Raw genomic sequence first — 23,362 nt, 5'->3', positions numbered from 1 at the left:
CCTCCAGCGACGGTCCGCAGTCCGGAGCCTCGTGCGACGGTCCGGAGTCCCCGGCGACGATCTACGGTCCGGAGTCCCCGGCGACGATCTACGGTTCGATTCCTCCGGCGATGATAAACGTTACATTTCGTTTTTTTTTTTTTTTTCGGTGTTCATTTAATAAAGAAAGATGTACGCCTACCACGCTGCACCTTGGTCCAATCCTTCCAACAACGATCGTAACAATGTCAATATGTCTGGAAATGATTAGAGCTTTGATCAGCATGAAAATTCAAGCCTGATGCTACCTGAGCCTGATAAGCCATACATTAAAGCCATTTTATGAGCCATACATTGAAGCCATTTTATGAGCCATACATTAAAGACATTTTATGAGCCATACATTAAAGACATTTTATGTGCCATACATTAAAGACATTTTATGAACCCAAGCACCAAAGAACCCAAATGATTGTGCCGTTATCCAAGACATAGCCTATGTATTACAGTATAGGCTACCGCACATTACGCATGACAGAAGAACAAAGCCCATAGATGTAGCTAGCTACAATGCATTCGGAAGTACTCAGACCCCTTGACTTTTTCCACATTTTGTTACGTTACAGCATTATTCTAAAATGTATTACATTGAAAACAGGTTTACAATTGAAAACAGGTTTTTAGAAATGTTTGCAAATGTATGAAACATATAAAACAGAAATACCTTATTTACATAAGTATTCATACCCTTTGCTATGAGACTCGAAATTGAGCTCAGTGCATCCTGTTTCCATTGATCATCCTTGAGATGTTTCTACAACTTGATTGGAGTCCACCTGTGGTCAATTCAATTGATTGGACATTCTTTGGAAAGGCACACACCTGTCTATATATGGTCCCACAGTTGACAGTGCATGTCAGAGCAAAAACCAAGCCATGTGGTCAAAGGAATTGTCCATAGAGCTCAGAGACAGGATTGTGTCGAGGCACATATCTAGGGAAGGGTACCAAAAGATTTCTGCAGCTTTGAAGGTCCCCAAGAACACAGTGGCCTCCATCATTCTTAAATGGAAGAAGTTTTGAACCATCAATAATCTTCCTAGAGCTGGCCGCCCGACCAAACTGACCAATTGGGGGAGAAGGGCCTTGCTCAGGGAGGTGACCAAGAACCCAATGGTCACTCTGACAGAGCTCCAGAGATCCTCTATGGAGATGGAGTTCCTTCTGGAAGGTTCTCCCATCTCTGCAGCACTCCACCAATCAGGCCTTTTTTGTAGAGTGGCCAGACCGAAGCCACTCCTCAGTAAAAGGCACATGCCAGCCCACTTGGAGTTTGCCAAAAGGCACCTAAAGGACTCTGACCATGAGAAATTCTCTGGTCTGATGAAACCAAGATTGAACTCTATTCCACATGTTGTTGTGTTACAGCCTGAATTCAAAATGTATTTAAAATATATTTTTTCACACCCATCTACCCCACAAAGTGAAAACATGTTTTGAAATGTAAAACGTGTTGCAAATGTATTGAAAATGAAATACAGAAATATCTGATTTACATAAGTAAACCTGGATCTTGCAGCTAACTAGCTGCTACCTGAGTGACTATTGGCAACGTCGGTCACGGAATTAACACACACTATTACGGAGCTAGCTAGCTAGCCAGCTGAAGAGTTCCGTCAGCCACTCGTGGGCTATTCCTGAGCTAGCCAGCTGAAGTGTCTCCTGGGCTACAACTCACCTATCCTGACCCGTTTTACTGCCGATGCGGAGCCCCATTGGGTCTTCACGACTGGATCACCGACGTTATCTGCCCGAGGGAGTTGTCCAACTGGCCCCTCCGTCGCGACGTAACCTGATCGCCCATCTGCGGCCAGCTAATCGTTAGCTGTCTTTTCGGCTGCGATCTGAATAGGTCTGTCGGACACTTTTCTTGGGCCACTATAACTAACTATTTTGCCAACTTGGACGGGTCCCCCCTTCCACACGGAGCCCCACTAGCCCACAGACGGAGGCGCACGAGGCGGCTAAAGGCAGACCTCCCTCCCATCTTCCACCAGCTTGCTGCCTATGGCCCGGCTAGCTGTCTGAATCTCACTGGACCCTCTGATCACTCGGCTAAGCATGCCTCTCCTTAATGTCAATATGCCTTGTCCATTGCTGTTCTGGTTAGTGTTTATTGGCTTATTTCACTGTAGAGCCTCTAGCCCTGCTCATTATACCTTATCCAACCTCTCAGTTCCTCCACCCACACATGCTATGACATCTTCTGGTTTCAATGATGTTTCTAGAGACAATATCTCTCTCATAATCACTAAATGCCTAGGTTTACCTCCTCTGTACTCACATCCCACCATACCTTTGTCTGTACATTATACCTTGAAGCTATTTTATCGCCCCCAGATACCTGCTCCTTTTTCTCTCTATTCTGGACGTCACAGACGACCAATTCTTATAGCTTTTAGCCGTACCCTCATACTTATTCTTCTCTGCTCCGCTGGGGATGTAGAGGTGAATCCAGGCCCTGCAGTGCCTGGCTCCACACCTACTCCCCAGGCGCTCTCTTTTGATGACTTCTGTAACCGTAATAGCCTTGGTTTCATGCATGTTAACATTAGAAGCCTCCTCCCTAAGTTTGTTGTATTCACTGCTTTAGCACACTCTGCCAACCCGGATGTCCTAGCTGTGTCTGAATCTTGGCTTAGGAAGTCCACCAAAAACTGTGAAATCTTCATCCCTAACTACAACGTTTTCAGACAAGATAGAACGACCAAAGGGGGCGGTGTTGCAATCTACTGCAGAGATAGCTTGCAGAGTTCTGTCCTGCTATCCAGGTCTGTACCCAAACAATTTGAACTTCTACTTTTAAAAATCCACCTCTCCAAAAACAAGTCTCTCACCGTTGCCGCCTGCTATAGACCCCCCTCGGCCCCTAGCTGTGCTCTGGACACCATATGTGAACTGATTGCCCCCCATCTATCTTCAGAGCTCGTGCTACTAGGCGACCTAAACTGGGACATGCTTAACACCCCAGCCATTCTACAATCCAAGCTTGATGCCCTCAATCTCACACAAATTATTAATGAACCCACCAGGTACAACCCCAAAGCCGCAAACACTGGCACCCTCATAGATATCATCCTAACCAATGTGCCCTCTAATTACACCTCTGCTGTTTTCAACCAAGATCTCAGCGATCACTGCCTCATTGCCTGCACCCGTAATGGGTCAGCGGTCAAACGACCTCCACTCATCACTGTCAAACGCTCCCTGAAACATTTCAACGAGCAAGCCTTTCTAATCGACCTGGCCCTGGTATCCTGGAAGGATATTGATCTCATTCTGTCAGTAGAGGATGCCTGGTTATTTTTTAAAAATGCCTTCCTCTCCATCTTAAATAAGCATGCCCCTTTCAAGAAATTTAGAACCAGGAACAGATATAGCCCTTGGTTCTCCCCAGACCTGACTGCCCTTAACCAACACAAAAATATCCTGTGGCGTTCTGCATTAGCATCGAACTGCCCCCGCGATATGCAACTTTTTAGGGAAGTTAGAAACCAATACACACAGGCAGTTAGAAACGCCAAGGCTAGCTTTTTCAAACAGAAATTTGCTTCGTGCAACTCCAACTCTAAAAAGTTCTGGGACATTGTAAAGTCCATGGAGAATAAGAACACCTCCTCCCAACTGCCCACTGCACTGAGGATAGGAAACTCTGTCACCACCGATAAGCCCACTATAATTGAGAATTTCAATAAGCATTTTTCTACGGCTGGCCATGCTTTCCACCTAACTACCCCTACTGCATTCAAAAGCACTGCACCCCCCACAGCTACTCGCCCAAGCCTCCCCCATTTCTCCTTCTCCCAAATCCATTCAGCTGATGTTCTGAAAGAGCTGCAAAATCTGGACCCCTACAAATCAGCTGGGCTTGACAATCTGGACCCTTTCTTTCTAAAATTATCTGCCGAAATTATTGCAACCCCTATTACTAGCCTGTTCAACCTCTCTTTCGTGTCGTCTGAGATTCCCATAGATTGGAAAGCAGCTGCTGTCATCCCCCTCTTCAAAGGAGGTGACACTCTTGACCCAAATTGATACAGACCTAAATCCATCCTACCCTGCCTTTCTAAGGTCTTCGAAAGCCAAGTCAACAAACAGATTACCGACTATTTTGAATCCCACCGCACCCTCTCCGCTATGCAATCTGGTTTCAGAGCTGGTCATGGGTGCACCTCAGCCACGCTCAAGGTCCTAAACGACATCGTAACCGCCATCGATAAGAAACATTACTGTGCTGCCGTATTCATTGACCTGGCCAAAGCTTTTGACTCTGTTAATCACCACATCCTCATCGGCAGACTTAGTAGCCTTGGTTTCTCAAACGATTGCGTCGCCTGGTTCACCAACTACTTCTCTGACAGAGTTCAGTGTGTCAAATCGGAGGGCCTACTGTCTGGACCTCTGGCAGTCTCTATGGGGGTACCACAGGGTTCAATTCTTGGGCCAACTCTTTTCTCTGTATACATAAATGATGTCGCTCTTGCTGCTGGTGAATCTCTGATCCACCTCTACGCAGACGACACCATTCTGTATACTTCTGGCCCTTCTTTGGACACTGTGTTAACAACCCTCCAGACGAGCTTCAATGCCATTCAACTCTCCTTCCGTGGTCTCCAACTGCTCCTAAACACAAGTAAAACTAAATGCATGCTCTTCAACCGATCGCTGCCTGCACCTGCCCGCCCATCCAGCATAACTTTTCTGGACGGTTCTAACTTAGAATTTGTGGACAACTACAAATACCTAGGTGTCTGGTTAGACTGTAAACTCTCCTTCCAGACTCACATCAATCATCTCCAATCCAAAGTGAAATCTAGAATTGGCTTCCTATTTCGCAACAAAGCATCGTTCACTCATGCTGCCAAACATACCCTCGTAAAACTGACCATCCTACCAATCCTCGACTTCGGCGATGTCATTTACAAAATAGCCTCCAATACCCTACTCAACAAGCTGGATGCAGTCTATCACAGTGCCATCCGTTTTGTCACCAAAGCCCCATATACAACCCACCACTGCGACCTGTATGCTCTCGTTGGCTGGCCTTCACTTCATAATCGTCGCCAAACACATTGGCTCCAGGTCATCTACAAGACCCTGCTAGGTAAAGTCCCCCCTTATCTCCGCTCACTGGTCACCATAGCAGCACCCACCTGTAGCACGCGCTCCAGCAGGTATATCTCTCTGGTCACCCCTAAAGCCAACTCCTCCTTTGGTCGTCTCTCCTTCCAGTTCTCAGCTGCCAATGACTGGAACGAACTACAAAAATCTCTAAAACTGGAAACACTTATCTCCCTCACTAGCTTTAAGCACCAGCTGTCAGAGCAGCTCACAGATCTCTGCACCTGTACATAGCCCATCTTTAATTGAGCCCAAACTACTACCTTTTCCCCTACTGTATTTATTTATTTTATTTATTTTGCTCCTTTGCACCATATTATTTATATTTTAACTTTTAACTTTCTTCAAACTACAAATCTACCATTCCAGTGTTTTTCTTGCCATACTTTATTTACTTTGCCACCATGGCATTTTTTTGCCTTTACCTCCATTATCTCACATCATTTGCTCACATTGTATATAGTCTTATTTTTTTTTTTATACTGCATCATTGATTGTATGTTGTTTTACTCCATGTGTAACTCTGTGTTTTTGTATGTTGTCGAACTGCTTTGCTTTATCTTGGCCAGGTCGCAATTGTAAATGAGAACTTGTTCTCAACTTGCCTACCTGGTTAAATAAAGGTGAAATAAATAAATAAATAAAAAAGTATTCACACCCCTGAGTCAATACTTTGTAGAAGCACCTTTGGCAGCGATTAAATTTTTTATTTAACCTTTATTTCACTAGGCAGTTAAGGACAAATTCTTATTTACAATGACCATCACGCTGGGCCAATTGTGCAACTCCCTATGGGACACCCAATCACAACCGGATGTGATGCAGCCTGGATTTGAACCAGGTACTGCAGTGATGCCTCTTGCACTGAGATGTAGTGTCTTAGACCACTGCGCCACTCGGGAGCCCGTTTACATCTGTGAGTATTTCTGGGTAAGCCTATAAGAGCTTTCCACACCTGGATTTTGCAATATTTGCCTATTATTCTTTTCACAATTCTTCAAGCTCTGTCAAATTGGTTGTTGATCATTGCTAGACAACCATTTTTAGATCTTGCCGTAGATTTTCTAGTAGATTCTTGAACAGGATGATCTATTTTGGATGCAAGTTGAATGGAATTGATGGAGAGAGAGAGAGACTGAGAGAGAGTGCTCACATGCACTCTGATTTAAAGCAATGATATTCGAGTGATAGGCTGTTTAAAACAAAATAATTATCTTTACAAATAAAAAAATAAGGTGACCCCAAAAGCCAGATGGAGATGTGTAAATTAGACACACATTCAGTGTTTATATTAATGTAGCATAAACTGTGTTGCAGGAAATGTAGGCCTACCTGTCACAAGATGGAGTTACCATGATGAGATGAAACATGCATTGTAAACTGCGCTCCGTACTGAGATCTGTCTCCACCCTGAGCGTTGATGATTGATCATGCAGATAGCAGAGAGAAGGCTGTAGAGAAGCAAGATTTAGACAATGCATATCATTTAATAGTTCCATTTCATGTCATGCTGTTCATAGAAATAATTTATTATAATATACCGGTTTCTCTCAGTTATTTATCCCGGGAAAAGGGAGTGGAGTTTGGGCCGTAAATCTCAGTAAATCTCAGTAACCCGGTTCCCAGTATTCAACCCTAGCCCAGTCACATGCTGTCCTATGCTGTAGAGTTAGCTGGCAGCGCAACAGGCAGCAGCAGTTTTAAAGGAAACCTACCTGTCCTATGCTGTAGTTAGCTGGCATCGCAACAGGCAGCATTACTTTTAAAGGAAACCTACCTGTCCTATGCTGTAGTTAGCTGGCAGCGCAACAGGCAGCAGCAGTTTTAAAGGAAACCTACCTGTCCTATGCTGTAGTTAGCTGGCAGCGCAACAGGCAGCAGCAGTTTTAAAGGAAACCTACCTGTCCTATACTATAGTTATCAGGCAGAAGCAGCATTACTTTTAAAGGAAACCTACCTGTCCTATGCTGTAGTTAGCAGGCAGAAGCAGCATTACTTTTAAAGGAAACCTACCTGTCCTATGCTGTAGTTAGCTGGCAGAAGCAGCATTACTTTTAAAGGAAACCTACCTGTCCTATGCTGTAGTTAGCAGGCAGAAGCAGCATTACTTTTAAAGGAAACCTACCTGTCCTATGCTGTAGTTAGCAGGCAGAAGCAGCATTACTTTTAAAGGAAACCTACCTGTCCTATGCTGTAGTTAGCTGGCAGAAGCAGCATTACTTTTAAAGGAAACCTACCTGTCCTATGCTGTAGTTAGCAGGCAGAAGCAGCATTACTTTTAAAGGAAACCTACCTGTCCTATGCTGTAGTTAGCTGGCAGAAGCAGCAGCAGCAGCTCCAAGGAGACTCTAAACCTCTGTGGTCTTAATGAACAGAGAATACTTTTTACATCTCAAATCTACCTCCTTACTGTCTGTTACTGCAGACCTACCTGGGGCATAGGGACGTAGGGACGACTTAGGGATGACATAGGGACTACTAACTTGTCCTCAGAGATGATGACTAAGTCAGTAGCATCCACCAGAAATAACCCTTGTGTCTCATAGTATGCATTATGTCTTAGCGTTGCACTTTCCCCTGCCAGTGTATCTACTTAAATGTACTCCTCAATCTCTTTCCCCCTCTCTCTCTCTCTCTCTCTCTCTCTCTTTCTCCCCCTCTCTCTCTCTTTCTCCCCCTCTCTCTCTCTTTCTCTCCCTCTCTCTTTCTCTCGCCCTCTCTCCTTCACAATGTAAGATCACCTCAAACGGACCATTCACAGCCACTGTGTCTCTGTGTGTGCTGCAGAAACACATAGGCTACACATACTGCATAATGAAACCTCTTCAGCACAACAGGAAACGTCAGTGGGGGGGAAGACGCAGCACAGTAGCAATCTGTCCCCATGCAGTTACATTTAGCAAACAGCTAGAATAGTAAGGGACTCTTATGTACTGTATAATCTAGCAGCGTATAAAGGATCCCACAGACAGGGATATTATGGGTCTTTTGAAAGCAGGGTGTCTTAATATAGTGACGATGAGGCTTAGAGGCCTGCAATCACGTACAGGGCAGGAGACAGACGGCTAGCTATCACCGCTAAGTGGTTAGCGGTAATGGCTATCGACTCAAGGGTAAACACATGGGCTACTGCAGCCACACACATACACACACTCACCAAATATACGCAGACAGGCGCTCACACACACATGCACACACACACCAGAAAAGACTTCTTGACACACACACACTTTCATTTTCAATTGACCCTCCCACAGCATCTACTCCTCCCTTCCTCCGATCCAATGCTTCCACTCCTCTCTGCTCCCTCCTCCTTTATCCTCCTTCCCTTCTTTCCCTGAGGCTAAAGCCAAGATGTCGTTCTGTTCCAGTCCATTTCCCCCCGTGATGAAGCTCTGGAGGTGACATTTGGGTAATTGTGCTCTGACTAACCAACGACAACACGAAATAAGAAGCACAACTAACTCTCCAGGCTCTGCCATTAGAACAGTCATGCCCCATTGAGTATGGGCAAGGGGGGCAAGGAGGGGAGGGGTGGGGTGTGGGAGGAATCGTGAGGCATACACACACACACACACACACACACACACACACACACACACACATGTTACACACACACTTTCACTCCTCCCTCCCTCCCGCGCTCTGAGATTTTCCCCGCCACTTGTTGGCAGCCATTTTGTTTGAATCATTAATGAGGAGTGGTGAACTGCTCATGAATATTCACGTCTAATTGACCAACCACCTGTGTTCATGCATACAGAGTCAACACCATATCTCTCTAGAGTCAGAGGCTGGGGTTGTGGAATACTACCAAGATGGATATTATTATCAGTATGGCAAGGCTGAACACTGTCAAATGATCATGAGACCAATACGGTAGGAGTCAGATGGTACAATATGCTTTTCATATCAAGAGGGCAGACTAGGTTTGAACACAGCCTATACAATATTACTATGCTAATAACTATGCTTCTACTGAGCAAAAAATATCAACTCAAAACCTTGAAGTACCTAAGGTATACTTGGATCGGCGTTGAAGGATTTATGACAGTCAGCTGTTTGATCATAAGTTGAAGCAGTTGTTGTTAGTTAGTACAAGGCTGGAACAAAACCATACACATCCTGTGGGTCTCCAGCAATAAAAATAAAAAAACATCAAAATTGTTGGGATAAAGTCTGCAAACTTTTAGCTCAAGGCTTACTCCTTCAGCGGCAGATCCTGGCTTGAAACATTGTTTTTGTTTACTAGGTGACTCACAAGAAAACGTCCAAATCCGTCTGAGAACCACTGATCTGTGATATGAAAAAGGCCAAGATAATAGCACATCTCTGAAATGGTTTTAGATTGCTCTGATAGTGCCATCGAGCTGAAAGTTGTTAAAGTTCTGGGCCTATTGACACAGACAGCTGAACATCAAATGACTAGAATCACCCCCTCCAAATTATGGGCTGTTAGAATTGCACATGATTTCATGTTCCTAAACATTCTTTCAGATCTGAGAACTTTCATAGGTTAAAGTTCAAGTGTGGACACACCGATAAAGACAGAGAAAAGAGTGTGTGTGTGTGTGTGTGTGTGTGTGTGTGTGTGTGTGTGTGTGTGTGTGTGTGTGTGTGTGTGTGTGTTAGCATTTTGTCAGGTGCCCAGTTGTGGTGCAAGCTTTTGTTTTGCTGTGTCGTGTCAAGCTGTGTTAGGATAGTTCCAGAGAGGGGGGTTTCGCTCTCTGGAAGCCCAGTTTGGATGCTCTTTCCCTGTGTGTGAAGTATCTGGGCTACCCCTCTCATCCTGTCCGGTTGGAGGTTCTCAAGCCTATTCCGTGTGTGTGTGTGTGTGTGTGTGTGTGTGTGTGTGTGTGTGTGTGTGTGTGTGTGTGTGTGTGTGTGTGTGTGTGTGTACCATAGCTGTTTCAAAGTAGCATGTTGTTTTGTTGCACATTCGACACTGAAGGACAATCCTGTATGAGATGTAGCATTGAGAGGCAGTCCTGTAATTGGTGCATTCTGCGACAAGGTAGTGGGAGCTTAACTTTAATTGGTTAATGGGGTATGGCAATGGGAGCATGTGAGCTGTACAACTGTACACACAGGCATTAACCCAAACACACACAAACACGCGCATAAACCCAAACAAACACACACATACTGTACATACATACACACACAGCCTATAGCCCCAGGATAATATCCCATCAGTACATACTGTACATACATACACACATACCCTATATAGCCCCAGGATAATATCCCACCAGTACATACTGTACATACATACACACACACACCCTATATAGCCCCACGATAATATCCCACCAGTACATATTGTACATACATACACACATACCCTATATAGCCCCAGGATAATATCCCATCAGTACATACTGTACATACATACACACATACCCTATATAGCCCCAGGATAATATCCCATCAGTACATACTGTACATACATACACACATACCCTATATAGCCCCAGGATAATATCCCATCAGTACATACTGTACAGCAGGGATCATCAACTAGATTCAGCCGCGGGCATATTTTTTCTTGAGCGGATAGTCGGGGTGCCGGAACATAATTATAAATCATTTGTAGACTGCAAATTGGCTGCAAGAAGCCCAAACAGATATAATATTTGACTAAAACATAATCATTTCAAAACTTGCTTATATTTGTATATAAACACATATATCTCCCTATTATGCGTGGGAATACTTTGTAACAGATTTCCTAAATTAAAATCACTATGAGCTGATTTGCTGGTCTTTTTACAGTCTTTTATGTCTAACAAGTTACATTTTTCTCAGGAATATTGGGGGGGGGCAAATAAAATCACCCGCGGACCAAATTCGGCCCGCTGGCCGCCAGTTGGGGAACCCTGCTGTACTGCATGCCTGCATTTACTAGGTGTACAGCTGGTCTGGCCTATGAACACAGACTGGTCTGTCTGTGCTGCTAACACACAGACTGTCTTTGTAACACACACACATACCCTCTCATCAATCATCAGTGCTGACAGGCTTATTTACTCTACAGGAAAATACCATATCTGTCTATATTTATACCTCTGATCACCTCTCTCTTTCTTTCTATTTCTATATCTCTCGCTGTCTCGCTGTCTCTCTCCCCCCTTTCTCTGTCTCTCTACCTATCTTCACTCTCTCATACAAACACTTTCTTCCTCCCTCTCGCTCCTCTCTCTGCTGTGTCTCTCACTTATATAGCCCGCTCTTTCTCTACCTCTCGCTACATCTCCCGTCAACTACCTCCCTCCCTCAGACTGTCTTTGTTACACACACACACACACACACACACACACACACACACACACACACACACACACACACACACACACACACACACACACACACACACACACACACACACACACACACCCTCACGTCAATCATTAGTGCTGACAGGTTTATTTACTCTACAAGAAAATAGAAAATACCATATCTGTTTATATGTATCCCTCTGATCGCCCCCCCATCTCTCTCTCTCTCTCTCTCTCTGTCGCTCACTGTCTCTCTTCCTCTGTCTCTTTATCTCTGTCCCTCTACCTACCTTCTCATACAAACACTTTCTTCCTCCCAGATAGGTTTGGATGGTATACTGTATGTACCAGGGGTATTCAACACTTACATAGGAGGTCCAGAGCCTACTGGTTTTTTAATCTGATTCATTAATTGCACCTACCTGGTGTCCCTGTTCTACATCAGTCCCTGATTAGAGGGGAACAACAACAAAAAAGCAGTGGAACTGGCTTCGATGTCCAGATATGAGTTGTTCTATACCGTCAATACTATTGAAACAATTTCTTATAATTGTTTTATACATTTCAATATAAACTCAGCAAAAAAAGAAACGCCCCTTTTTCAGGACCCTGTCTTTCAAAGATAATTTGTAAAAATCCAAATAACCAGGAGGAGATGCACTGCAGTACTTAATGCAGCTGGTGGCCACACCAGATACTGACTGTTACTTTTGATTTTGACCCCCCCCCCCCCCTTTGTTCAGGGACACATTATTCAATTTCTGTTAGTCACATGTCTGTGGAACTTGTTCAGTTTATGTCTCCGTTGTTGAATCTTGTTATGTTCATACAAATATTTACACGTTATGTTTGCTGATAATAAACGCAGTTGACAGTGAGAGGACGTTTCTTTTTTTGCTGAGTTTATATTTTAGTAATAAGCATTTCACCACACCCGGAATAACATCTGCTAAATATGTGAATGCGACATATAAAATTTGATTTGATGTTATATATTTGTTGTTACTTTTTAAGTAAATGCCTGCAGTCAACTTGTGCAATACGTTAGGACATGGCTCTACAACCCTGTTGATGGAGCGCTGCCCTCCTGTACGTTTTCACTCCAACCCCAGTTGTAACTGACCGTATTCAGGTTATCAACCAGCTCATTATTATATGTTCTAGATTAGAGTTGGAGTCAAAACCTACAGGACTGTAGCTCTACAGGAACAGGGTTGGAGTTAAAACCTACAGGACTGTAGCTCTACAGGAACAGGGTTGGTGTTAAAACCTACAGGACTGTAGCTCTACAGGAACAGGGTTGGAGTTAAAATCTACAGGACTGTAGCTCTACAGGAACAGGGTTGGTGTTAAAACCTACAGGACTGTAGCTCTACAGGAACAGGGTTGGAGTTAAAACCTACAGGACTGTAGCTCTACAGGAACAGGGTTGGTGTTAAAACCTACAGCACTGTAGCTCTACAGGAACAGGGTTGGAGTTAAAATCTACAGGACTGTAGCTCTACAGGAACAGGGTTGGTGTTAAAACCTACAGGACTGTAGCTCTACAGGAACAGGGTTGGAGTTAAAACCTACAGGACTGTAGCTCTACAGGAACAGGGTTGGTGTTAAAACCTACAGGACTGTAGCTCTACAGGAACAGGGTTGGTGTTAAAACCTACAGGACTGTAGCTCTGCAGGAACAGGGTTGGTGTTAAAATCTACAGGACTGTAGCTCTACAGGAACAGGGTTGGAGTTAAAACCTACAGGACTGTAGCTCTACAGGAACAGGGTTGGTGTTAAAACCTACAGGACTGTAGCTCTACAGGAACAGGGTTAGAGTTAAATCCTACAGGACTGTAGCTCTCCAGGAACAGGGTTGGAGTTAAAACCTACAGGACTGTAGCTCTACAGGAACAGGGTTGGTGTTAAAACCTACAGGACTGTAGCTCTACAGGAACAGGGTTGGAGTTAAAATCTACAGGACTGTAGCTCTACAGGAACAGGGTTGGAGTTAAAACCTACAGGACTGTAGCTCTACAGGAACAGGGTTGGAGTTAAAACCTACAGGACTGTAGCTCTACAGGAACAGGGTTGGAGTTAAAACCTACAGGACTGTAGCTCTACAGGAACAGGGTTGGAGTTAAAATCTACAGGACTGTAGCTCTACAGGAACAGGGTTGGAGTTAAAATCTACAGGACTGTAGCTCTACAGGAACAGGGTTGGAGTTAAAACCTACAGGACTGTAGCTCTACAGGAACAGGGTTGGTGTTAAAACCTACAGGACTGTAGCTCTACAGGAACAGGGTTGGTGTTAAAACCTACAGGACTGTAGCTCTACAGGAACAGGGTTGGAGTTAAAATCTACAGGACTGTAGCTCTACAGGAACAGGGTTGGAGTTAAAACCTACAGGACTGTAGCTCTACAGGAACAGGGTTGGAGTTCAAACCTACAGGACTGTAGCTCTACAGGAACAGGGTTAGAGTTAAATCCTACAGGACTGTAGCTCTCCAGGAACAGGGTTGGAGTTAAAACCTACAGGACTGTAGCTCTACAGGAACAGGGTTGGTGTTAAAACCTACAGGACTGTAGCTCTACAGGAACAGGGTTGGAGTTAAAATCTACAGGACTGTAGCTCTACAGGAACAGGGTTGGAGTTAAAACCTACAGGACTGTAGCTCTACAGGAACAGGGTTGGAGTTAAAACCTACAGGACTGTAGCTCTACAGGAACAGGGTTGGTGTTAAAACCTACAGGACTGTAGCTCTGCAGGAACAGGGTTGGAGAGTCCTGCGTTCAGAGACAGAGAATATCACGTTCTTCATTTCACCTGTCATAGTTTTTCATTATGAAGCTTATCGGTAGTCCCCAGTCACGTGGTGTTTGTATACAAGCACAATGACGACAGACAAGAGCCTTGTGAGTCTGTTGTGAGGCTGTTTTGAATATACTGAGCTGCAGGGCGCCGGGCAAAGGCGGAGAGGGAGGAGCTCCATTCTCACACGGAACAGTCATCTGTGGTGCTCGGTCATGTTGTCAACAACATTTACATTTTACATGTACGTCATTTAGCAGACGCTCTTATCCAGAGCGACTTACAAGTTGGTGACAAGGCAGCATGTTGCATCATCCAGAAACATACAACATACATTTTCCATAAAATATACAGTACCAGTCAAAAGTTTGTACACCTTTTTATTTTTACTATTTTCTACATTGTGGAATAATAGTGAAGACATCAAAACTATGAAATAACACATATGGAATCATGTAGTAATCAAAAAAGTGTACAACAAATCAAAATATATTTTAGATTCTTGAAAGTAGCCACCCTTTGCCTTCATGATAGCTTTGCACACATGATTCCATATGTGTTATTTCATAGTTTTGATGTCTTCACTATTATTCCACAATGTAGAAAATAGTAAAAATAAAGAAAAACCCTGGAATGAGTAGGTGTGTCCAAACTTTTGACAGGTACTGTATACATTGTTTAACTAATCATTTTTCATTGGAAAGGCAGAGAAGTGTTTTTATCAAAAGCAATCACTTTTGCATGGGAAAACACAGAATGCTACTAATTACTATAGGTACTTAATTAGGCCACTTTTTTGTTTTGACCCCCGGGAGATAACATGTCCTCTTGAGAAGGATACCTCAGTGTGATTCCCCATGTCTGTGTCAAGGTCTAATTGGACAAATATTTGAGCGTCTGTACGTTTGTGTAGCATGACAAGGACTGACGGATAGACTACACGTGCACGGACACACACACACACACACACACACACACTTGTGGGAGTGTGTGTACGTCTCTGTTGTTGACTGGAGATTGAAATGGATGGTTTTTCCCTTTAATGTGGGTGAGAAATTAGATTCTGTCCACCCTCCGCACTCGTTTCCCCTCCCTCTCGTTCCTCTCCTCCCTCTCTTTCTTATTTTCTCCCTAACTGATCACACACTAGGGAAATCAACTCTGACATCTGAGTCCTTGTCAGGCCACTCTTACCTCTGAAGGAGTGAGAGAGGAGTGTGTGTGTGTGTGTGTGTGTGTGTGTTATATCATGTGTGAGATATTTAAGACAGAAAGAAAGATGTGCCTGTTTAAGGTTGGCCATTTGAGCGCACATGGCAGCTGCCACATCTGAGGTTCACATCTGAACAAACTCCAGTGGAAATGCATTGCAGCCTTGACCCTCCATGGATACCTGCTGTTCTATCTCTCTGTTTGGATTGCTCTTCGTTTGATCCAGGCTTAATTAAATCTACCCCCCCTTCTCTTGTCTCTCTCTCTCTCCACTCCCCCTCTCTCTCTCCACTCCCCCACCCCATCTCTCTCTTTCTCTCTCTCTATGTCTCTCTTTCAAGGCCACTCTCCCCAGGTGACGGTGACTGAGCCGGAGCTGTGTAACCATAGGAACAGCTCCTCACCGACGGGGCCTACTCCAGACTGCTCTCCCCCTTCCCCAGACACTGCCCTGAAGAGCATTGACAGAGTCATCCGCCCACAGGTGAGCCACATAATGTAAACCTCCCCCGCGCCACACACACACACACACACACACACACACACACACACACACACACTCACCCACAAGGTGAATAGTGTATTTGGTTGAGTGAAGCTGTGTAGGGATGTGGGACCGCAAATAGCTGTGACCTCTAAAGTGATCTTAACAGAAGGTAATAGGTCTTTCACATTGGAAGAAATGCAATTCTAGTACAGTAATGTTTTGTATCTCTCTCTCTTTGTATCTCTCTTTTTCTTTCTCTCCTTTCTCTCTTTCTTTCTCTCTCATCTCTCTCTTTCTTTCTCTCTCATCTCTCTCTTTGTATCTCTCTTTCGCTCTTTCTCTCTCTCTTTCTTTCTCTCTTTCTCTCTCTTTATCTCTCTCATCTCTCTTTTTCTTTCTTTCTCTTTCTTTCTCTCTCATCTCTCTTTGTATCTCTCTTTCACTCTCTCTTTCTCTCTCTCTTTCTCTCTCTGTTTCCCTCTCTTTCTCTGTATCTCTCTCATCTCTTTTTCTTTCTTTCTCTCTCATCTCTCTTTGTATCTCTCTTTCGCTCTTTCTCTCTCTCTCTCTTTGTATTTCTCTCTTTGTATCTCTCTCTCTTTCTCTCTCCTCATTTTTCCAGTGCAGTGTGACGCAAGTATCACACACACACACACACACACACACACACACACACACACACACACACACACACACACACACACACACACACACACACACATCATTGTAGTGTGAAGGAATACTTGGCGCCTGGCTTGTTGAAGGCAGGGGTTTACGGTTGCTGCAGCAGATTTCAATATCTACCTATCTCACAAACACACATAGACCCCCCCCACGCCAACATGCACACATTGTCTATTTTAATGTTTACATTTGCATATTTATATTTAGCAGGCATTCCCTGCTACTGCTGTGTGTTCTCAGAGTGAAATACACAATTAAAGAGCAGAATATGCACCAGCCTAATAACAAGCTAGAGTATTAGATTCCGTGATTCATTCTTGAAACTTTATTTATTTTCATATCATTGTTCCCTCTGGCTAGTTCATCTGTTGTGTAATACAGTCTGTGTAGTCAATAGAGCTTTAACACGGGCTGTATCACAACCGGCCGTGATTGGGAGTCCGATAGGGCGGCGCACAATTAGCCCAGCGTCGTCCGGGTTTGACCGGTGTAGGCCGTCATTGTAAATAAGAATTTGTTCTTAACTGACTTGCCTAGTTAAATAAATATTAAATAAAAAAAATATAAATAAATAAAAACTGGTGCCCTTGGGGACAGATCTAGGATCAGCTTACCCTCCCTGAATTCTAATTGTAACCATAGGGGAGGGAACAGAAACACAGACATTAGATCAGTGTCTAGGGTGATTTTGTCCGACTTCCAAGATCATCACCATGTCAGAAAAAGGGTATCGGCTCATGTCACGATGTGAATACCTTTTGTTCTTGTCGTTCTTTATTCTCCTTTCTGATCTGTTCTGCCATCTGGCCATGGTAGATCCCCAAAAGCTCTTGATCTCTGACGGGAGAAGACAGGAGCAGAAAAAAGGAGGGATGAGAAGATAAAGAGGGGAGATGTGTGGTGTCTGTCTGTAAGTCTTTGTCAAGGGTGTTATCATCTCAATGATCTGAAGACTTGAGGCCGTACCGCTGTTCCTACACCCCATTGGCTAAATGTCTGACTTCACTGCTAAGCTGTGTGTGTGTGTGTGTGTGTGTGTGTGTGTGTGTGTGTGTGTGTGTGTGTGTGTGTGTGTGTGTGTGTGTGTGTGTGTGTGTGTGTGTGTGAACACATGACATACCTCATGGTTGGGGAGACAGGGGTAGGGGTGTTGTTGTTTACCAGACAGTCACACAGTACTAGTCACCACCCTGTGATGACACCCCACTAGGCATGTTGCTTCTACACAAACAGATATACATATACACACACATATACAGTTGAAGTCGGAAGTTTACATACACTTAGGTTGGAGTCATTAAAACTCGTTTTTCAACCACTCCACAAATTTCTTGTTAACAAACTATGTTTTGGCAAGTTGGTTAGGACATCTACTTTGTGCAAGACACAAGTCATTTTTCCAACAATTGTTTACAGACAGATTATTTCACTTATAATTCACTGTATCACAATTCCAGTGGGTCAGAAGTTTACATAGACTAAGTTGACTCTGCCTTTAAACAGTTTGTAAAATTCCAGAACATTATGTAATGGCTTTAGAAGCTTCCGATAGGCTAATTGACATATTTTGAGTCAATTGGAGGTGTACCTGTGGATGTATTTCAAGGCCTACCTTCAAACTCAGCTCAGTGGCTCTTTGCTTGACATCATGTGGAAATCAAAAGAAATCAGCCAAGACCTCAGAAAAAAATGTGTAGCCCTCCACAAGTCTGGTTCATCCTTGGGAGGAATTTCCAAACGCCTGAAGGTACCACGTTAATCTGTACAAACAATACTATGCAAGTATAAACACCATGGGACCACGCAGCCGTCATACCGCTCAGGAAGGAGATGCATTCTGTCTCCTCGAGATTAACGAACTTTGGTGAGAAAAGTGCAAATCAATCCCAGAACAACAGCAAAGGACCTTGTGAAGATGCTGGAGGAAACAGGTACAGAAGTATCTCTATCCACAGTAAAACAAGTCCTATATCGACATAACCGGAAAGGCCACTCAGCAAGGAAGAAGCCACTGCTCCAAAACCGCCATAAAAAAGCCAGACTACGGTGTACAACTGCACATGGGGACAAAGATCGTACTTTTTGGAGAAATGTCCTCTGGTCTGATGAAACAAAAATAGAACTGTTTGGCCATAATGACCATTGTTATGTTTGGAAGAAAAAGGGAGAGGCTTGCAAGCCGAAGAACACCATCCCAACGGTGAAGTACGGGGGTGGCAGCATCATATTGTGGGGTTGCTTTGCTGCAGGAGGGACTGGTGCACTTCACAAAATAGATGGCATCATGAGGGTGGAAAATGATGTGCATATATTGAAGGAACATCTCAAGACATCAGTCAGGAAGTTAAAGCTTGGTCACAAATGGGTCTTCCAAATGGACAATGACCCCAAGCATACTTCCAAAGTTGTGGAAAAATGGCTTAAGGACAGCAAAGTCAAGGTATTGGAGTGTCCATCACAAAGCCCTGACCTCAATCCTATAGAAAATCTGTGGGCAGAATTGAAAAAGTGTGTGCGAGCAAGGAGGCCTACAAACCTGACTCCGTTACACCAGATCTGTCAGGAGGAATGGGCCAAAAATTCACCCAATTTATTGTGGCAAGCTTGTGGAAGGCTACCTGAAACGTTTGACCCAAGTTAAACAATTGAAAGGCAATGCTACCAAATAATAATTGAGTGTATGTAAACTTCTGACCCACTGGGAATGTGATGAAAGAAATACAAGGTGAAATAAATCATTCTCTCTACTATTATTCTGACATTTCACATTCTTAAATAAAGTGGTGATCAGAACTGACCTAAGACAGGGAATTTTTACAAGGATTAAATGTCAGGAATTGTGAAAAACGGAGTTTAAATGTATTTGGCTAAGGTGTATGTAGACTTCCCACTTCAACTATACATACACACACACATATACACAGACACACACACCATATACACATGATGCCACTCACACACGCTAATTCCCTGCTTGCTCAAACCTCTCAATGCTTAAGTTTAGGCATATTAATTCAGAATGGTTAAGGAAAGAGAGCCCATCTGCCAACCCCACCTCTCTAGCAAACCACAACCCTACTTGATGATAATAGCGTGCACTGCTGCCCCTAGAGACCGGTTTTGAAAGCATCTCCTGATGTCCTGGGACCTGGACGCACGTCGAATAACCCCTTGGATCTCGAGTTACCTGATTGCTCGTCCATCCCAATCTCTCATCCGGTCCTTTTCTCTCTCCCTCCCCTCTGGTTAATTTATCAGACTGATGTCTTGTCTCTTTCCAAACACACTGGTGATGCACAGATAGCATGGGCTGGTTATCAGGGATATTGAGACCTTGTGTGTGTGCTCGATCGCACACATGTATGTAGACCTTTGATGCCTTCCTTGAGACATTTCCCTGATAAATCTTTGTCTTCTATCTCCCGTTGTGCTGCCAGTCTCTCTCTCCAGCTCCAGTGGTCTACCATGTCCAGATGAGACGCTGGTTATAACTGGAAGCATTGGAGATAACACAGTTACACAAACATGTGAACACACACACACGCTCCCTATCTCAGACAGACAGACACACGGAAGAGTGTTGATAAGGCAGACTTGCCTGTCTGCCTGTGCATACTATAGATTAGACGTAGATATAGGTGACATAGAGAGGTTGAGTGGATGTAGAAGCATGGTATGCTGATAAGAGGGCACGACAAAACTGAAAAGATTTGGCATGGGTCCTCAGATCCTCAAAAGGTTCTACAGCTACACCATTGAGAGAATCCTGACTGGTTGCATCACTGCCTGGTATGGCAACTGCTCGGCAAGGCACTACAGAGGGTAGTGTGTATGGCCAAGTACATCACTGGGGCCAAGCTTCCTGCCATCCAGGACCTCTATACCAGGCAGTGTCAGAGGAAGGCCCTAAAAACTGTCAAAGACTCCAGCCACCCTAGTCATAGACTGCTCTCTCTGCTACCGCATGGTAGCAAATGTATTAAAAATAAAAACAGAAATACCTTATTTACATAAGTATTCAGACCCTTTGCTATGAGACTCGAAATTGAGTTCAGGTGCATCCTGTTTCCATTGATCATCCTTGAGATGTTTCTACAACTTGATTGCAGTGCACCTGTGGTCAATTCAATTGATTCAGCATGATTTGGAAAGGCACACACCTGTCTATATATGGTACCACAGTTGACAGTGCATGTCAGAGCAAAAACCAAGCCATGAGGTCGAAGGAATTGTCCATAGAGCTCAGAGACAGGATTGTGTCAAGTCACAGATCTGGGGAAGGGTACCAAAAGATGTTTGCAGCATTGAAGGTCCCCAAGAACACAGTGGCCTCCATCATTCTTAAATGGAAGAAGTTTGGAACCACCAAGATTCTTCCTAGAGCTGGCCGCCCGCCCAAATTGAGCAATCGAGGGAGAAGGGCCTTGGTCAGGGAGATGACCAAGAACCTGATGGTCACTCTGACAGAGCTCCAGAGTTCCTCTGTAGAGATGGGAGAACCTTCCAGAAGGACAACCACCTCTGCAGCACTCCACCTATCAGGCCTTTATGGTAGAGTGGCCAGATGGAAGCCACTGCTCAGTAAAAGGCACATGACAGCCCATTTGATAAAAGGCCTAAAGACTCTCAGACCATGAGAAACAAGATTCTCTGGTCTGATGAAACCAAGATTGAACTCTTTGGCCTGAATGCCAAGTGTCACATCTGGAGGAACCAGACACTGCTCATCACCTGGCCTATACTATCCCACTGTGAAGCATGGTGGTGGGAGCACACAGCCAAGACAATGCTGGAGTGGCTTTGGGACAAGTCTCTGAATGCCCTTGAGTGGCCCAGCAAGTCTCTGAATGTCCTTGAGTGGCCCAGCCAGAGCCCGGACTTGAACCTGATCGAACATCTCTGGAGAGACCTGACAATAGCTGTGCAGCGATGCTCCCCATCCAACCTGACAGAGCTTGAGAGGATCTGTAGAGAAGAATGGGAGAATCTCCCCAAATACAGCTGTGCCAAGCTTTTTTTTTTTTTTTTTTTTTACATTTTAGTCATTTAGCAGACGCTCTTATCCAGAGCGACTTACAGTAGTGAATGCATACATTTTTTTTTCTTTCTTTTTTCTTACTGGTCCCCCGTGGGAATCGAACCCACAACCCTGGTGTTGCAAACACCATGCTCTACCAACTGAGCCACACGGGACACAAAACCGGTCACAAGACAAGCTTGTAGCGTCATACCCAAGAAGACTTGAGGCTGTAATTGCTGCCAAAGGTTCTTCAACAAAGTACTGAGTAAAGGGTCTGAATACTTATGTTAATGTAATATTTAAGTTGGGTTTAAAAAAAAAAAGAATTAGCTAAATGTTTGAAAAACCTGTTTTTGCTTTGTCATTATGGGGTATTGTGGGTAGATTGATGAGGGAGAAAAACAGTTTAATCCATTTTAGAATAAGGCTGTAATGTAACAAAATGTGGAGGGGGGGGGTTGTGTGTGTGATTTGATATAATCAGTGTCTCAGCGTCTCCGTTTCCCTTTTGTCATTCAAGCAGGCGAAGACGTGCACACACACCCACACACACATGTGCACCTACACCCACACACACAATCACTTTGCCATTTAAAGTTCATGAATCTGTTAGTAGGCAACTAGACATGGCAGGTAGCCTAGTGATTAGAGCGTTGGGCCAGTAACCGAAAGGTTGCTGGATCGAATCCCTGAGCTGACAAGGTACAAATCTGTCGTTCTGCCTCTGTACAAGGGCCGTCATTGTAAATAAGAAGTTGTTCTTAACTGACTTGCCTAGTTAAATAAAGGTTAAATAAAACATTTAAAAAAAAACACCAATCACTGATCCACTGGGGTTGTGTTTACAGACAGTGCTGCTCATACACACACACACACACACACACACACACACACACCATGAACTGTGATTACCTCCGTTTGGTTTGGCGGCAGATTGTGGAAGGGAGAGTGGAAAGACGAGAAAGAAGGTGAAAGACTAAGTGCTTTAATGGGACTGAGAGGGAGATGTTGAGGGAGATAGATAGGGGATGAGATGGAAATGTTGAGGGAGATAGATAGGGGATGGGAGGGAGATGTTGAGGGAGATGGATAGGGGATGAGAGGGAGATGTTGAATGAGATAGATACTGGATGAGAGGGAGATGTTGAATGAGAGGGAGATGTTGAGGGAGATAGATAGTGGATGTGGGGGAGATGTGGAGGGAGATTGAGAGGGAGATAGAGGGAGATATTGAGGGAGATAGATAGTGTATGAGAGAGAGATGTTGAGTGAGATAGATAGTGGATGAGAGGGAGATGTTGAATGAGAGATAGTGGATGAGAGGGAGATGGATAGTAGATGAGAGGGAGATGGATAGTGGATGAGAGGGAGATGGGTAGTGGATGAGAGGGAGATGGATAGGGGATGAGAGGGAGATGTTGAATGAGATAGATACTGGATGAGAGGGAGATGTTGAATGAGAGATAGTGGATGAGAGGGAGATGTTGAATGAGAGATACTGGATGAGAGGGAGATGTTGAATGAGAGATAGTGGATGAGAAGGAGATGTTGAATGAGAGGGAGATGTTGAGGGAGATAGATAGTGGATGAGGGGGAGATGTGGAGGGAGATTGAGAGGGAGATAGAGGGAGATATTGAGGGAGATAGATAGTGTATGAGAGAGAGATGTTGAGTGAGATAGATAGTGGATGAGAGGGAGATGTTGAATGAGAGATAGTGGATGA

At 44.2% G+C, this 23,362-nt stretch overlaps 1 protein-coding gene across 1 annotated transcript in view; it reads left to right on the top strand.

The window, feature by feature from the left end:
* Positions 1 to 23,362, top strand: part of LOC115180478 (ankyrin repeat and sterile alpha motif domain-containing protein 1B) — a 205,502-nt gene that overhangs the window by 33,445 nt on the left and 148,695 nt on the right. The window contains exon 6 of the mRNA XM_029742607.1: positions 15,789 to 15,931. Coding sequence (XP_029598467.1) covers positions 15,789 to 15,931 — 143 coding nt within the window. The remainder of the gene's footprint in view (positions 1 to 15,788; positions 15,932 to 23,362) is intronic.

The sequence above is a fragment of the Salmo trutta genome, chromosome 40 (genome assembly GCF_901001165.1).
Source record: "Salmo trutta chromosome 40, fSalTru1.1, whole genome shotgun sequence".
NCBI classification, from domain to species: Eukaryota; Metazoa; Chordata; class Actinopteri; order Salmoniformes; family Salmonidae; genus Salmo; species Salmo trutta.
Note: the sequence above shows the minus strand (reverse complement) of the source record. Positions and strands in the feature narration are given on the sequence as shown.